The following is an 18,358-nucleotide window of genomic DNA, read 5'->3' as shown; positions in this document are numbered from 1 at the left end:
TACTGTACTATGCAGCGCTGGATGCTGTACATCTAGCGAAGGTAAATGGTTATGCAATGCATCACTAATTGCCTCCTCAGATGCTGAAACTATGGCGGTTTTGCCGGAAAAAACACCATAGTCTCAAGCCTGTTGTGATTTTGGTAACCCGTCACTGACCCTTTTATTGCTGAAAAACATCCGAGATGAGGGAAAAAATGTCAAGTGGGATTGGCAATAAATAATTTCCCATTGACTTACTGCTAAACATCTGGCACAGGTGTTTTTGACTCGAAAAATTGCCATGTGGCAGTTTGGGAGTTTTTTGCCCCGAAAGATTAAGGCTAAGTTTCCACTTAGCCTTAGACTCTCTGCTACTAGAGATGGAATTCCCCTAACAGGAGGTAGTGTACAATAGTTTGCAGAGAAGTGCCCAAGAAAATATGTTTCTATGGTTGTGTGTTCCATATACTGCATGCATCAGCTTGCGCCTTGATGAAGGCTCTGCTTAAACCCCAGTTAACTAGCTTTCTACCCTTATTTATTGATCTTATGTACCTTTTTTATATGTCAATGTTTTTCTTCATTATTTTTCTTACACTTTGTTTTGCTGGGTGGGTTGGAAGGGTACTGCTGTAAGGTGTTGGGAAGGGAAAGTGCTGTTTAAAATATTATTTTTTTTTTGCACATGTACTTTTTTGTTCTTTTGCCATGTCTATTTTCAATAACAGAAGATTTCTAAACATGTTCATGCCCTAATTTACAGGACAAAACATACTACTTCATGGTTGCCCAATTTCTGTTTATTGTATATCTTTACAATTCTTAACCTATAAAAATGTATTACACTAAGTATACATTATAATTATTACACAGAAGGGGTGTGTTTATAAAGTTGATTAAACATAGCAAAAGACTGTTTTACATACAAATAGGAGGTAAAGATGAAAGGAAAACAAAAAAGTGTTAAAGAGTACCTGCCACCAAGTAAAGAGGGTTTATTCGTTTCCTTGTTTACTCCCCTCTTCATCCTGAGTCCCCCGCACTTTTCCTTTTGTAATTTCGCCCAGTATTTCTTTAGTTATATGCTTCTAAAGCCTGCTCACTGCCTGTGAGCTTTTCGGCTGCAGGGGGGCATTACCCGGCAGCCGTGACGTCACCTGAAGCCTGCCGAGTAACGCTTCCGCCCTTCACTGTTCTATGCTGCGCTCGGGAATGCGCATAGAACAGAGAGCCAATCACGGCAGGCAGACTGAGTCCCCTCCTCTCGGTTATGTGTGCGAGGCATAAAGATAGAAGGGAGATCTGAGCAGTGCTGCCTGCCGTGTGTTCTGAGAGCCCTGTGCGCGCAGGGAGCGAGAGATCTGCAGAGCCGCGCTCATGTCCCGCCTCACCTGCACTTCCGGAATTTGGACTTCGGCCAGTCCGGCACAAGTCCGAAGGCTATGTGGGGCCTGCTGAATGCTATAGAACAGAGACCCCTAGTGGCCATTTTTAAAAGGTAAAAAAAATTGAAGGAAATTTTACTTTTTTTTTTAAAGAAGATATATGGCAAAGAGGTATAACTTTACATAAGGAATCACATATCGAAAGTTATACTTGATGACAGGTACTCTTTAACAAAAAGTTTTCTTGAGAATAAAATGACAAATAATAAATATGCTTTGCGTTATCTTTGTTACTTCCATAAACCTGAATTTAGAATCCATGGGAGCTTTTATACAGTTTTTTCGGATGCATTTTAGATTCTTAGAATCAACACCTGAAGTTCTCTATTCAGTGGTTACCATTCCATGGCTGTTGGGACAACTGCAAGACCAAGAATGTCCAAAGTCAGCAAAATAATCATTCCAGGCTTTCTAGTTCCTGCATAAGTCTCTCCTTTTCTTGTTCTAGCTCCTGGGCACGCTGGTGATTCTGTTGTAGACGATCTTCAAGCCATTGTAGGAGGGGTCCGCTGACTGCAGACATTTGACCACATAAATTCTTAGTGAAAACTGCAATTCAAAATGTAAAAAACAGCAAGTTAATATTTTTAGTTAGTTCATATTTTTATTATTAGCCCCCCCCTCTCGCTGCTCATGTAAAATATCATTTACTTACACTCCTGAAAATATAACAACTGTTTCCCCCTCTACTTTACATGACCTGTACCAACCTTTCTGGTTAAATCTAGGAATCACAACTCACTAGCCCTAAAGCTAGATGTATAGGATGTCACTGGAAGAGTTTGTGATTTCACAGGTCATGTGATGGCAAAAAATACCAAAATCAAGTCCAAAGGGCTGCACATACAATAGCATAAGTAGTGTACACCATTTATTGTATAACAAAGAAAATGCGATAAATGTCACTGAAGAATACCAGCCTGGTGCGGTCCAGCATTAGCCATAGTTCCCAGCTGCTAATAGAAGCCGGGACCAACTGGTTATGAAGCGTGCTAGCCTTCTGAGTGCCCTTCATAGTCCGAGAGCAGGCAGAGGGTGTACTTGTATGCCTTGCGTCCTCTAGGGGTTAATACATTCAGATTAACATGCACATTTATCTATGTGGTGCAGATTTCTCCACTATATGTGTGAACCCACATGGGAAGACACAGGTATTCAGTGATATTTAGATGTGTAGGTTTAGAACCACAGTGTTTTTAGGAGGTCCATTTGTCTCAACATTTATTCCGTCTCTAAAGTCTTGCAAATGGCAAATTTGTGCCCAGGGTACAATTTACATGTGGACAATGAGCTAGATATCTATATCTGGATGGGTGTATGTATGTGTTCGAGCATAACTTCCAAATGGCTAAAGATATTTCAATGAAACCTGGTAAACATGTTACCTTTATGTCAACTAAAAAATAATTGTGGAGTTAAAGGAGAACTCCAGAGTATAAAAATTGTCGCCCATACTGCCGGAAGTAAAAAAAAAAATAAAGATGTACATACCTTCCTCCGCTCCCCCGGGGGCTCCGGTAACCGGCTCCGGTCTCCACCGCGATCCTCTTCCTGGTTGCCGGTGGTCGGAGAATCATACTGCGCTCAGCCAATTACCAGCCGCAGCGAAGTCCAACTCGGCCGGCGATAGGCTGAGCGGCAGTGTGAGAACGCTTCAGGACACAAAATTCTTCACTACACCGGCACCTGCTGCTGGGGCCAAAAATGTCACACTGCTGCTCAGCCTATCGCTGGCCAAGTCGGGACTTCACTGCAGCCAGTGATTGGCTGATTCATCCGACCACCGGCAACCAGGAAGTGGATCACGGGGAGACCGGAGCCGGTTACCGGAGGAAGGTATGTGCCGTATAAGACGCACTTTTTCTTCCCCAAAACTGGGGGGAAAAAGTCGGTGCGTCTTATACGGCGAATACACCCCTATCGCGGTGGTCCCTGCGGCCATCAACGGCCGGGACCCGCGGCTAATACAGGACATCACCGATCGCGGTGATGCCCTGTATTAACCCTTCAGACGCGGCGATCAAAGCTGACCGCCACATCTGAAGGGAAAGTGACACTAACCCGGCTTTTCAGTCGGACTGAATAGCCGGGTTAGTGCTTACAGGACACCGGGGGGGACCTTACCTGCCTCCTCGGTGTCTTCTCCGTTCAGGGATCCCCTGTATGCCGGCGCTCTCCTTCCTCGTCATCACATCGTCGCGTAAGTGCGTCGGCGTGCGTAACGACGTGATGGCGGTGACGGAGAGAGAGGATACCCGGCCGGCAGCAGAGATGTTCCAGAGTGACGGGGACACGCCGACAGCGATGGAGCGACATCCAGGGCAGCGGTGACGGGTCCGGAGCGGCGGGGACACGTGAGTATTACCTCCAACAGCTGTCCGGGCATGCTGGGAGTTGTAGTTTTGCAACATCTGGAGGACCGCAGGTTGAAGACCACTATTGGGTTCAAAATCTTAATTTTTTTAGATTTTGCCCCTAAAAATGAAGTGAGTCTTATACGCCGGTGCGTCCTATAGGACGAAAAATATGGTACATCTTTATTTTTTTACTGCCAGCACTATGGGGGACAATGTTTATATTCTGGAATTCTCCTTTAAATCAATCCTAAGCCACACCCAAGGATGGGTGTTTTATTTGAAATATCATGCAAATCTATGGGACGTCCAGTACATCTCCTGATCACATTACTATTGTTATTTACTAGTTAGGGTGGAAGACAGTAGGTCAGGATATGAGAACGAGAGCATCATTGTTGCTTTTCCTCTATTACAAGGTTCAGGTAAGAAAACTGGGCAATGCGGGGTACTCTGCTATTGTCCTATATATCTCTGTGATCGTGTAGTTGCAATGATAGAATAAATAGATTAGATGAACCAAGCCTAGCTACTGTTTGGAATTGGCCAACAAATCTTTTCGGTTGTAAACAACTGGCTTAGATAGTAATAGTAATATGAAAGAAAAAAAAGGCTCAGTCTTACGATTGTTACAAATCATTACAGGCATTTCAAATAAATCTTGACAATTAAGTTCTATCTCCACTGACTCATCACTTACCTGAACCATTATGAATCTTGGTAACGGAATCAAGATGTGCAAGACTAAAAATAAAAGTACATGTAAGCATGTTAATAAATCATAGATATAACCATATCATCCACAGAACTAACTTGTTCTCAGGACTAGTAATACAAATTCACAATTTGGTTTCATTGGAAGAACCACTCTGAAATGTCCTCTGAAAAATCCAACCAAAATCCCTCTTTTATTTTTCCAAGGTCAACCCAATCATTACCTACCGGTGCCAATAATTCCAGCATTCAATAGGCTAGTGAAAGTCGACAGGGCGATCTCCACCAATGAAGTTGTCAATGTACAGAGAGCTTAGGCCCATGCCCTGTTGACAACTGAGCAGTGATGACCGTTCCTTTGATATTCCATACACTGCAACAAAATCTAACGGAGGTGCCCTTTAAATGTCCACTTGGCAGCTTACAAAATGACATGCACATCAGCACTTCTAGATGTTCACATGCTAGGTTTCCAAAATGAAACAAACAAAAACCAGTATGGGGGAGATTTATCAACACCCGTCCAGAGGAAAAGTTGCCCAGTTGCCCATAACCAATCAGCTCGCTTCTTTCATTTTTAACAAGGCCTCTGTAAAAGAAGCGTTCAAATTGGTTGCTATGGGCATCTTTTCCTTTGCACAGGTTTTGATAAATCCCCCCCCTATATGGCCATGCTCTGCAGATTCACCAGTATTTAAAAAAAAATGTAAAATTCTGTATACGAAATTAAGACGTCAATACTGATAAAACTGTATTAAAATATATGATAATCTTGACCTCTTTTAAAAATGGTCCTAAAATAAATCGGTGTTGCACTGAAGTATAGCCGGTCCTCCAGGATATTTCATGTGAATCCACAGAAGCCATACAATCATTAAAATATTATGACATTAGCGCCATTAACATGAATAAATACACAAGGAATCACTAACCTTTTATTATTATTATTATTATTATTATTATTATTATTATTATTATTATTATAATATTTACTATTTTTTTCACATTGGCAGTGTCAACTTACTACAGCCAAAATAATTAGAAAACATGGCTAGTTTGTATTCATTGGTAGAGTCCAGTATTACCGCTCAGCCCTACGGAAGTATTTGGGGTTGAGGTACAGTACCACACACAACCACTGTGGAACTGTTTTTTGGAAAACTGCAGCCAATGCTTTCTAATCCTTTGAGATTTGTTTTCGAGCACACGAACATGAAACGATACCTGTGTATTCTGCGGTATGCATCCTGCTCTTCCTGGCACAGAATTTTGGGCAGTTCTACAGCTGACTCCAGGCAAACTTTCCTGATTGTGTCATGGGGAACAACATGGAGTGGGATTTCTATTCTTTCATATCTGTTGAATAAAATAGAAAACATGGTATATCAGCAAGTTTTTTTAAAGTGGAGTTTCCCTTTAAAGGGGTACTCCGCTGCCCGGCGTTTGGAACAAACTGTTCTGAACGCTGGAGTCGGGAGCTCGTGACATCATAGCCCCGCCCCTTCATAACGTCACTCTCCACCCCCTCAATGCAAGTCTATGGGAGGGGGCGTGACGGCTGTCACGCCCCCTCCCATAGACCTGCTATGAGGGGGTGTGACGTCATGAAGGGGTGGGGCTATGACGTCACAAGCTCTCGGTGCCGGCTTAAGCGTTTGGAACAGTTTGTTCCAAACGCTGAGCAGCGGAGTACCCCTTTAAGGCGTGCATAGGTCCATAATATGCACTACACAATATGTAATGGCATCACTAAGCTACAAGAACCACTCCTGAAGAATCACAGCTGTATACTATTGCTAGGCCATAAAACCCAAAAGGTCCTTTCCATTTCCATGTATATAAAGCTTATAGAGAACCTGTCACCCTGAAAATGCTATCTAATTTATTTGCATCATGTCATAAAGCAGGAGTAGCAGCCCGATATACATGCAATGCAGGGAAAAGTTCTGTACAACATGTAACCTATTGAATAAAATCTCTGCTCTTTCCATGCTTTAGGAGTCCAATGGATGGTCCTATCATTGAGAGATACTGTCCCCTAGACTGGACTCCTTAAAATTTAGAAAGTAGGGACCTCGGGGGGGTGTCCAACTGCTGGGATCCCTCGCGAACATCTGTTAAGAGCCCTGGCTCTGCCCCAGAGCGGCACTTCACGAACCCCGCCCCCTCCATATACCTCTATGGGAGAGCCATTCAGCATTCTTCAGATAGAGGATACATTTTTTTGTAACATTGAACATGAGACTTCTCCTTTAAAGGGGTACGCCACTTTAGATAAACTTATTTCCTATACACAGGATAGGAGATAAGTGTTTGACCTCTAAGACCCACACGATCTCTCGAACTGAGCTCCGTCTCTCAACTCTGTACACAGTTTCTCCCGCTGAGCACTCCACAATACTGGCACTAGAGATGAGCGAACTTACAGTAAATTCGATTCGTCACGAACTTTTCGGCTCGGCGGTTGCTGACTTTTCCTGCATAAATTAGTTCAGCTTTCAGGTGCTCCCGTGGGCTGGAAAAGGTGGATACAGTCCTAGGAGACTCTTTCCTAGGACTGTATCCACCTTTTCCAGCCCACGGGAGCACCTGAAAGCTAAACTAATTTAAGCAGGATAAGTCATCAACTGCCGAGCCGAGAAGTTTGTGACGAATCGAATTTACTGTAAATACGCTCATCTCTATTCGTGACAAATCGAATTCACTGTAAGTTCGCTCATCTCTAACTGGCACCCACCTTCCGAGACAACCTCCTCATGCTGAACAGTGACGGCCCGCTCAGCCAATCACTGGGTCAGATGGGGTCACATCCGAGTGGGTGATTGGGGGTAAATATTAGTCAGGCCTAATATAATATATAATATATTTTACAGTGCAGGGCATGCCTGCATAATACCCACTCCCTGTCCATATAATCCCACCCTCCACCTCATACCCTCAAACTCACATTACTAAAATTTAGTTCACGGTCATCTGACTGATTTCTTGAACTATAAACCCACATATCTCAGGAACAGAAGAATGTATGAAGAAATTGAAAAAAAAAATGTTTTATGATAATGCAATAAAAAATTTTGGGGATTGGTCACTCTTTAATTTCAAATATCCCTTTTATTTTTTATTTACAAAAAAATAGCGATTTAATTACAGACAAACTAATTAAACTGGCTTCCAGACTTTTCTATATTAGTATCAAACAGCTTTTATTGTAATTTGTCTTTAGGAATTTTAATCAAACACAATGATAAATATATGCAAATGAAGAACCTCGAATTGTACAGGTGACTTACTCATTGCTCTTCTGTGCCTGGACTGACTGAAAACAAGTGTAGAGAATACGACCCGTCTAAACAGGAGAGAAAAAAATCAGAATGATCAAATATAAAATGAATGTATTAAAAGGGGTTATTCTAAGATAAAACTTTACCCTCTCCCATAGGGGGGGGGATACCTAATGAATTGGTGGGGATTGACATGCCGGGACTCCCATCGATCATGAAAATGGAGGTCATATGTCCTGAGTATATGCTTCACCTCTGCTCCATTCATTTGCTATAGGACATCTGACATTGCCAAGTGATATTGCCATAGAATGAAGCATGACCAAGCATGTGCACTGCCGCTCAATTTACCTAGGGGACAACTAACCTCTATCGTCATGATTGGTGGGGATCCCAGCAGTCAAGACCCCACCACTGAGGACAGGGGATAACTTTTAATCCGGAGATAAAAGGGAAGGATCAAAATGGTTTTATAAAGGGGGGGGGGGGGGTCCCCCTCCATCCTGTCATTAGATGTTAATAAGGCGTTTGATTGAACACTTCAATCTAGGTGGTAGATGTCTATATCCTGCCCAGCCTAAGCTGTACCGGCAGCTGTATAGCTGTGAGCAAAGCTCAGCATAGCTAGGAGCAGGGACTCTTGTCAGTATAATGACAGGAGTCCGGGCTCCTGTACAGTATACAGCAGTGCGCTGTGCAATGATGTATACTATACAGCCAGTGGAGGCAAGTAGTGATACTATACATACCGTATATACTCAAGTATAAGCCGACCCGAATATAAGCCGAGGCCCCTAATTTCAACCCAAAAACCCAGGAAAAGTTATTGACTCGACTATAAGCCTAGGGTGGGAAATACATCATCACCGCCTGTTAATCCCTTCATCAGTGGTCTTCAACATCTGCGGACCTACAGATGTTGCAAAACTATAACTCCCAGCATGCCCGGACAGCCGATGGCTGTCCGGGCATGCTGGGAGTTGTAGTTTTGAAACCTCTGGAGGTGGGCAGGTTGAAGACCACTGCGGCCTTCATCATCATCCAGACCCCCCTTTAGTTTTCTACTCACCTCCCCTCGGTGGGAAGGAAGGGTGAGCTGGTCCGGGCCATCTATGCTGCAGGGACCGTCCGGTGGGGAGGGTTAGTCGTTCCAGGCTGTCCATCTTCACCGGGAGGCCCTCTTCTTCGCTCTGGGCCGGCCCCGGACTAGTGTTGCCTTGACGACGACGCACAGGGACGTTCATGCGCAGGGACCTCACAGACCAGCTCACCCTTCCTTCCCACCGAGGGGAGGTGAGTAGAAAACTAAAGGGGGGTCTGGATGATGACGAAGGCCGCAGTGGTCTACAACCTGCGGACCTCCAGATGTTTCAAAACTACAACTCCCAGCATGCCGATCGCTGTCCGGGCATGCTGGGAGCTGTAGTTTTGCAACATCTGGAGGTCCACAGGTTGAAGACCACTGAGAAGGGATTGACAGGCGGAGAGTTCACTCGAGTATAAGCCGAGGGGGGCGTTTTCATCACGAAAAATCGTGCTGAAAAACTAGGCTTATACTCGAGTATATATGGTACCTACTTACCTCCTTACACTCCATGGGCCGGTCACTCTGCATAATTCCCTTAGAGTGGTACACTAAAAAAAATGAAAAACTGCCAAAGAGGAAAAAATTGGCGTTTCCACACAAAAATCAGTTGTTTTTCTGGAAACCTAGTCTTATACTATAACAACTGGGGTTTTAGGAGTTGATATATACAAGTTAAAATGGGGTATATTGTGGTATGCATACATCTTTTTTTTGGGAAGTTTGTGTTGTATTTTGGTAAACAAATTTGAAAATAAAGTATAAAAAAAAAATAAAAAAAAAGAAGTGCAGCTAAAAACTGACTGAAAAACTGAATTATCGACTTAATCTACAGTTAGAATGTAAACAAATTGCATGTCCTCATTCAGAAAATATGTATCATTGGACCAGTGGATTACAAGAACAAATAGTCTATTGACAAATTATGAAATCTATTTTTTTCTCTAGCAAAAACGTCTGAATAATCGTAACCTAAATCCTACAAGTTACCTTTGTATTTTTGTCCTCTATAAAGCAGGAAAAAATTAATCCCACAAATCCGACATCCATCATCTGATACATTGCCTGGGTGCGGACATCTGTAGTGCAACAACAGAAAAAAACATAAATAAGCCACATTGACCTTTCTACATCTCTAAATAAAGTATGTACAATAGCCTCTCACCAACATGGGACGGCCACACCGTGATATGTGGGTGAGAATGATACCAGCCAACAACCCTCATAGGACGTCCAGTAATCTCAGACAATCTGTGCTGAGGAGTTAAAGAAAAACGTCCCTGTGCAGGGGCAATATCAAGCATAGTATTTGTTGTACAGTCATTTTTTATTGTTTATTTTTTATTTATTATAAACTTCTTCGGCCTAGTTCACACCTAGTTTTTTTTTCTTATGCTGTATCGCAGAAGGAAAAAGAAAAAAAACATCTATTTTTGTTCACATATGAGACTTTTCAAAGACATCTAGAATGCATTTTTTTTATTGTCGCAATTTTTACTTAGTGCTTGTAGTGTAGTATTATTAAACAAGTTCAAGAGGGACCTAAACGCCTGTTCTGCAAGATCTATCACCAGCTACATGTAGCAGGCTTCTAGAGACTGGTCACCCACCGATCCAGGGATTTATTCTGTATGGCCACACTGGGACTCGGACCACTGACTCGCATGGGGTTGTGTCTTGGTTTGGACGCACCAGTATCAGGATATGTTCTTAAATTTCGCTGTCAATTTTGATCATGTGACTTGCCCCTAAACTATCACAATCTTACGGTACGTTCACACGTGTGGATTTACAGCCTATTTTACGCTGCAGATCCGCTGGTGAAGGCCCCGCTCTATGCTGACTTTACATGTGTCTGCTCATTGTGGCAATACGCCGCTACCAGCAGGCACACTGTGATATGCAAGTCGCAGTATACTCGCACATCGCGGGAGCTCTCTGCCTAGCTCAGAGCAGGGATAGCGGCCGCGATGTGCGAGTACGCCATGCACATCACTCCACTGTGTCTGCGGGTAGCGGTGTATTGCCGCTATCAGCAGGCACATGTAAAGCCAGCATAGAGCGGGGCCTTCGTCAGTGGATCCGCAGGTAAATACGCTGCGAAAACCTGCGCGTGTGAACGTACCCTAAAGACAGATTTGCCTGAAGTCCCATAGAGTTGCATGCCACTTACGGCAAATGCTTCTCCAAATGGCAATAGTCTTGGGGAAAGTTATGTGATTAAAAAGTGGCTGCGAAAGTTAAGAACATATCCTGCTCACTTAAGTGGATGGACCCACGCCCGCCTACTCTGTCCCAATGGAAGGCGTTGGTTAATGCTGTGATACCCTTTTTCCATATAGTATACAAGAATAGGAAATGCCCAGGGAAAATTCCTTTCAGTGTGGGGTGCTTGGTGCTCCTCTCCTCTTACTCAATGTACTTACTCTATGTCTACTCATCGTGCTTCGTAATAGTACAGTGACCCCCCCGACATACGATCATTTCAACATGCGATGGCCTCTCAGAGGCCATCACATGTTGAAGGCAGCATCAACATACAATGCTTTTGTATGTCGGGGCCATCGCATAAACGGCTATCCGGCAGCGCAGACTGCTTCAGCTGCCACCGGATAGCCCTTTACGGTGCCCCGTGTGGTCCGCTGACAATCACTTACCTGTCCTTGGGGCTCCGGCGCGTCCTCTTTGGGAACCCCTGGCATTGTCGGCGCTCTCCATCGTCGTCATCACGTCGCTGCGCACGCCGTCCCGTCATCCAATAGGAGCGGGGTGCGTAGCGACGTGATGGCTGCGATAGAGAGCGAGGATGCCGGGGAAGCAGAGGCCTTGCCGGAGCGTCGGGGACACCCCGGAGACGCGGCGACATCTAGGGCAGCGGTGACGGTCCGGAGCGGTGGGGACACGTGAGTATAACCTCCAATATCAGTGGTCTTCAACCTGCAGACCTCCAGATGTTGCTAAACTACAACTCCCAGCATGCCCGGACAGCCGTTGGCTGTCCGGGCATGCTGGGTGTTGTAGTTTTGCAACATCTGGAGGTCCGCAGGTTGTAGACCACTGTCCTATACTTTACATTGCACGGATCCCTCAACATACGATGGTTTCAACAAACGATGGTCCATTTGGAACGGATTACCATCGTATGTTGAGGGACCACTCTACTGCATACATGTTCCTTCTGCTATACAATTTTTCAGGCTTTCTTGTGTCTCTTTCCAAAGTCGTTGCCTGGCTGTCTGTTGTCTGTTTCTTATGTTCTGTTCCCTGTCTAATCCCTTTTCTACTCGTTCACCTACATTCCCTGGATTTGTGATGGTGTGTGCTCTATTCCGGTTCTCTTATGTTTACATGGCGATCGTTCGCTGGTTGTTCTTTTGGGTTTTTGTTCTTTTTAATATATCGCGGTTATCTACTTTGTAGGCCCCTTGTGGTATATACCTCATAACCTTGTCGTTTACATGAGTTTGCCCATATGGGACTTCATGTTCTTTGCTTTATGTATGCTGTTGCTGCTCCTGTGTGGCCATGTGGCCAATGGTTGTTTACTTTTGAATAAAACGAATAAAAAAAATAAAAAAAAGAACATATCCTGCTGCCTGGAGCGGAGATATTCTTTAAAAGAACCAAAAGGTCCATCAACCATGTTGCACAAGCACGTTCTTATAAAGAAGGATATATCAGCTTCTATAGTAGCAGCCGATAGCTGTTCAGGTGAAATCTCCACTCGATCCTTCCTCTTGTCTGACCGCCGTAAGATGATGACTGAGTGAATGTGAACAACTCTCTGGGTATCAACCTGGGGAATATTAAACACATCCTTGGTTAGTAGTTTCATAGACCCTGACTATATAGCCCATAATATATATATATATAGTCTATAGTGTGTGTATATATATATATATACACTCCATAGTGTGTGTGTGTATATATATATATATATATATAGTCCATAGTGTGGATATATATATATATATATATATATATATATATATATATATAGTCCATAGTGTGTGTGTATATATATATATATATATATATATATATATATATATATATATATATATATAGTGTATTGTGAAGCGGAATTTGTGAACGGAAAATTTGCTTGGAAATTTCCGCCTGAAGGATGGCGTTGCTCTTTCTTCAGGCGGTAATACTCGCGGAGCACATTGCAGTCTATTGGAGACTGCAGTGTCCGCGCGGTCCTAGCGCACTCGGATTCTCCGGGTGGAAATTTTCTGCCCGGAGATTCCGTAGTCTGAACCTAGCCTTTAAGGGTGTGCGTTCCCACAGGGCGTAGACGCAGCGTATTTGTCACGCCGGCACGCGGCCCTGGCTCCAAAACTCACTGCACACATAGGGCTGCCGCCGGAAAGCCCTGTGTTTATAGTGAGCAAGGAGTACGCAGCGTATTTCCCGCTGCTGCCATAAATTTTGCGCAGCGTCAAATACGCTGCGTATACGCACCCTAAGGGTGCGTACACACGCTAGTAACTAGCAGCGGGTTTCCCACTGCGGGAAACCCACTGCGAGTTACACTACCATTCATTTGAATGCATCCTCAGACACTATTACGGACTGATTTAAATCAATGGTAGTGTAACTCGCAGCAGGATTCCCACAGCGGGTAACCCGCAGCTAGTAATAGCGTGTGAACGCACCCTAAGGAAAGCTAGTCTGCTCTTCTGACATGTCTCTTTTCTTAATTTCTGCATCTTTTCTCATAACTCTGACATATTGTTCCTGTTATACCTCCTAGATCAGTGGTCTTTAACCTGCGGACCTCCAGATGTTGCAAAACTACAACTCCCAGCATGCCCGGACAGCCAGCCTGGGAGTTGTAGTTTTGCAACATCTGGTGGTCCGCAGGTTGGAGACCACTGTCCTAGATGTTTATAATTAAAGGGGTTATCCAGGGGGAAAAAATAGTTTTTTTATATATCAACTGGCTCCAGAAAGTTAAACAGATTTGTAAATTACTTGTAATAAAAAAAATCTTAATCCTTTCAGTACTTATGAGCTTCTGAAGTTAATGTTGTTTTTTTCTGTCTAAGTGCTCTCTGATGTCACGTGTCTCGGGAAACGCCCAGTTTAGAAGAGGTTTGCTATGGGGATTTGCTTCTAAACTGGGCGGTTCCCGAGACATGTGTCATCAGAGAGCACTTTAAGGTTGTTCTTTTCTGTCTAAGTGCTCTCTGATGTCACGTGTCTCGGGAAACGTCCAGTTTAGAAGAGGTTTGCTATGGGGATTTGCTTCTAAACTGAGCATTTCCCAAGACACGTGTCATCAGAGAGGACTTAGACAGAAAAGAACAACCTTAACTTCAGAAGCTCATAAGTACTGAAAGGATTAAGATTTTTTAATAGAAGTAATTTACAAATCTGTTTAACTTTCTGTAGCCAGTTGATATTTAAAAAAAAAAAAAAAAGGTTTTTCCTGGAATACCCCTTTAAATTGACGACTAGGTGTTGGGGGAGTGTCCTTGCACTGCCTGATACCATCCAAGCAGTGCTTATAGGACCAAACACTGAAGGGACACACACCTTTGGTATCGGGAACTGGTAACACCAAATTGTCCATTTATCTATAAATTTCTAGGAGGAAGAGTCCCTGTTCACATATACAAAATTATGCCTGGGTTACGCTTTCAGCAGACTCCCATGGATCTGAATGGGACTCTGCTGCTCAGTTCACACTACGGAAGATCCTTAGCAGAACCTCTGAATCGGATCCTGTTGAAAGACTAAACACATTCAATCTTTTGTCAAAATCCGCAGTAGAAATCCTGGAATTGCGCTGTAGTAAATGGGATGGTGCTTAGGCTGGGTTCACATCGCCATTGTGATCTGTCCCGTTTCGGGTCCCTTCAGCTATTTTTTTTTTTGGCATTGAACGGCCCCAAAACGGGTCAGAGCACAACTGACTCCATCGGGTCGTCACCAGGTTCCAACAGATCCCACTGACTTGAATGTTGTCCCTCGTGGATCCGGTTATTTACACACACACTTTTTTTTTTCCCTCTGTTAAAAGGGGTTATCCAGGAAACATATATATATATGTATGTATCAACTGGCTCCAGAAAGTTAAACAGAATTGTAAATGACTTCTATTAAAAAATCTTAATCCTTTCAGTACTTATGAGCTTCTGAAGTTAAGGTTGTTTTCTGTCTAAGTGCTCTCTGATGACACGTGTCTCAGGAACCGCCCAGTTTAGAAGAGGTTTGCAATGGGGATTTGCTTCTAAACTGGGCGGTTCCCGAGACACGTGACATCAGAGAGCACTTAGACAGAAATGAACAACCTTAACTTCAGAAGCTCATAAGTACTGAAAGGATTAAGATTTTTTTAATAGAAGTAATTTACAAATCTGTTTAACTTTCTGGAGCCAGTTGATTTATACAAAAAAGTTTTCTCCTGGATAACCCCTTTAAACTTCGGTCTTTTTGGCGGAATAGCTGACGGAGCTCCCTAGTGGAGTCCAATGGCAATGTGAACCTAGCCTTACTGTCTGTTGCAGATTGTTGTCTGGCCATGCTGGAAAATGTAGTTTTGCAACAGCTGGAGGAACACTGTTTGGAAAACATTTAAACAATAGCGGCATGATGCCTGTAGGAGTTACGAAATATTTGCACTAAGCGCCATTGCCCCCTGTGTTTTGATGATCTGAGGGGGGCACAGAGGTCAGAGCCCCACTTTTTGCACACTAATGGCCCATCCTTGTCACATGAATACTATGGTGACATCAGCTGTCTGTGAAAACATTGTCCATAGCAGTTTTTTTTTCCCCACTAGGGCATCTCCAGCTGTTGCAAAACTACAACTCCCAGCATGCCCGGACAGCCAAAGGCTGTCCGGGCATGCTGGGAGTTGTAGTTTTGCAACAGCTGGAGGCACTCAGGTTGGGAAGCACTAGTCCATAGCAACCAATTTGCTTCTAGATGTCGAAAATGAAAGCAGCCTCCTGATTGGTAGCGTCCTAATTGGGCTCTCACCTCCCCTATACACAGGCCCATGACCTCCTCTCGCTCCGTGCTCAGCGAATGAGCCACACAAACCAAGAACGCGTCTCCCTCGATGTGTACAGCCTGCACCGCCATCTTGCTCTGTACAGTATATACCACAGCTCTTGTGTCGATGTTTGCGTTCCAAGACGTGAAGAAATGTCCGTCCTGCGGGCACCATTTTGGTGAGGTCACCCGCATGAAGTGATACTCGATTTGGTCTACGAGAAAATGGCGGCCTCGGCTCCTGAAGGTCACACTGACTGCGGGCGCTTCCTTCGGTTCTCTTGTATTTCCTTGCAAGCGTGTGTGTTCCGGGGTTGTGTTCACAGTCGGCAGGGTATGTGCTTCTATTTCCAGGACTATAAGGATATCCTATTATACTATTGGTTATCCTGCCAATACATATATGTAGATTTACATGGATGTGAATGGACGTATTCACATAACTTGCGGAAGCCCCCTAGCGGTCGTTCACTTACACAGATATTTGGATTTCTGCTTCCTATTGTTTTTAATTGGAATGGATCCTACATACACATTGCAGGTTTTGTTCCAAGGCAAATTTGTAATCTGGCTAATGGGGGAAAAAAACAAAAAAGGGACTTATCGCTCTGTGTCTAGAAAAGTGTTTCCCCACCAGGGTGCCTCCAGCTTGTTGCATAACTACAACTCCCAGCATGCCAGAACAGCCTCTGAGAGTTGTAGTTTTGCAATGGCTGGAGGCACCCTGGTTGGAAAACACTGCTTTATAGGGTGTCCCAGGACGTTGTGGAGCAATGTTTCCCCGCCTATGTCAAACTACAACTCCCAGCATGCCCTGGAACACTATAAAGTAAATCCTTTACCTGCGTTCTCCCGCAAGAACCTCCTCCAAAGCACGCCTGCAAAGATACTCCTGGATATATGACTCTAGAATGACTGTCCTTTGAGCAGAAAGAAGTCTTATCTTGACAAAGATGTCAGGAGGGACCGATGACAGATCTATGGAGTGACCTTCCCATATTATCCTTAGCACCCAAGCCTGAGTTTAGGACACTTTGAAATGAAAGATTCACCCTCTGATTGGGAGGTGAGGAAAAGGAACCAAGAGTTGGTCGGGAGACATGGCAGGGGAAACAGGGAGTAACCCAAAGCCTGAAAGATGTGGTGGGTCTTTTGCGGCGCTGACTCGGAACAGGCACATCAGGTGAGTATAAAAGGTCTCTTAAAATGCAACGCATTTCACCGCACATGGGCGGCTTCATTATGAAGCCGCCCATGTGCGGTGAAACGCGTTACATTTTAATAAACCTTTTATACTCACCTGATGTGCCTGTTCCGAGTCAGCGCCGCAAAAGACCCACCACATCTTTGAAGTCCATTTGTCGCTATCTACTTGGTCGGGAGGCGGCAGACCGGGCTCTAACAATCCTTACACGCTGTCCATTGTGTGTGAGCTCACACAACCACCTGGGGTAAGAGGCTTTAAAAAGAAGCCAGGAAGCCAGGATGTCTTGTCTGAAAATCCTGCTATCTATGTCGGACTGAATTTGTTGTGGGCGAAGCCTCAAAAAATAAGATACCTATGAAGAGGCAATAGCAGCGGAGGCGTTGGCAGCTGTATAGCCTCTCCTATGGGCATCCTCTGCCCTATGATCGCGTAGACTTGACCCAACATCCGCAGGAACAACTGTACGCATTGACAGTTTGGTGATCTCCATATCCTCTGTAGAAATGGATCCCCAGGATACCAGATGATCCGCACTAGGAAACATGGCTCTAAATAGCTTGGAAAGAACAGGGCCCTTTTCTGGTTTCTTCCATTCTATCTTGTTGACAAAGAAAATGGTCTCATCCTCTTTGAAGACCCCTGATCCTCTAGAGGTGGATCCTGTGGATTCTGAGCTAGCTGGCTAGAGAATGTGCTCAAAGAGACTGAGCTGAGGGACTAACAGGCTTAAAGGGGTACTCCGCCCCTAGACATCTTATCCCCTATCCAAAGGATAGGGGATAAGATGTCAGATTGCGGGGGTCCCACCGCTGGGGACCCCCGGGATCTCAGCTGCAGCACCCACCTGTTGCGGCTTCCGGCAGCGCTGGAGGCTCTCATCCTAACGCCTCCCGACCACAATGACGTGAGATCGTGATGTCACAACTCCGCCCCCGTGTGATGTCACACCCCACCCCTCAATGCAAGTCTATGGGTGGGGGCGTGACAGCTGTCACGCCCCCTCCCATAGACATGCATTGAGGGGCGGGGCGCGATGGCACACGGGGGCGGAGTCATGACGTCATGATCTCACGTCGCCGTGGTCGGGAGGCGTTAGGATGAGAGCCTCCAGCGCTGCCGGAAGCCGCAACAGGTGGGTGCTGCAGCTGAGATCCCGGGGGTCCCCAGCGGTGGGACCCCCGCGATCTGACATCTTATCCCCTATCCTTTGGATAGGGGATAAGATGTCTAGGGGCGGAGAACCCCTTTAAATAAGGCTGTTGGAACCAAAATTGGGACCTAAC

General features: G+C 44.7%; 1 protein-coding gene across 2 annotated transcripts; it reads right to left on the bottom strand.

Moving 5' to 3' along the window:
• Nucleotides 1-766: 766 nt before the first annotated feature.
• On the bottom strand, nt 767-16,178 carry BRCC3 (BRCA1/BRCA2-containing complex subunit 3). 2 transcript variants are annotated; one of them, XM_056539376.1, is made up of 8 exons: nt 15,854-16,178; nt 12,537-12,656; nt 10,026-10,113; nt 9,851-9,939; nt 7,786-7,841; nt 5,720-5,851; nt 4,482-4,525; nt 767-1,976 (listed from the first exon to the last, which is right to left on the bottom strand). In XM_056539376.1, the coding sequence occupies exons 1-8, from the start codon at nt 16,061-16,063 to the stop codon at nt 1,825-1,827; spliced, it is 891 nt and encodes a 296-aa protein (XP_056395351.1). In that variant the 5' UTR covers nt 16,064-16,178; the 3' UTR covers nt 767-1,824. The 2 variants fall into 2 exon arrangements, with proteins under 2 accessions (XP_056395351.1, XP_056395353.1); XM_056539378.1 differs by lacking the exon at nt 15,854-16,178 and adding an exon at nt 15,367-15,645.
• Between the last annotated feature and the right edge of the window lie 2,180 nt (nt 16,179-18,358).

This window comes from Hyla sarda, chromosome 9 (genome assembly GCF_029499605.1).
Source record: "Hyla sarda isolate aHylSar1 chromosome 9, aHylSar1.hap1, whole genome shotgun sequence".
In the NCBI taxonomy this organism is placed as follows: Eukaryota; Metazoa; Chordata; class Amphibia; order Anura; family Hylidae; genus Hyla; species Hyla sarda.
This window is presented reverse-complemented; position numbering and strand designations above follow the sequence as displayed.

Coding starts and splice junctions, on each gene's coding strand:
- BRCC3 (XM_056539376.1), bottom strand. CDS start 16,063: ATGCGGGTGACCTCACCAAAATGGTGCCCGCAGGACGGACATTTCTTC. Junction 10,114..12,536: donor CTGCTACTATAGAAGCTGAT/ATATCCTTCTTT, acceptor ACTCCTCAGCAC/AGATTGTCTGAGATTACTGG. Junction 1,977..4,481: donor CAAGATTCATAATGGTTCAG/GTAAGTGATGAG, acceptor TTTGAATTGCAG/TTTTCACTAAGAATTTATGT.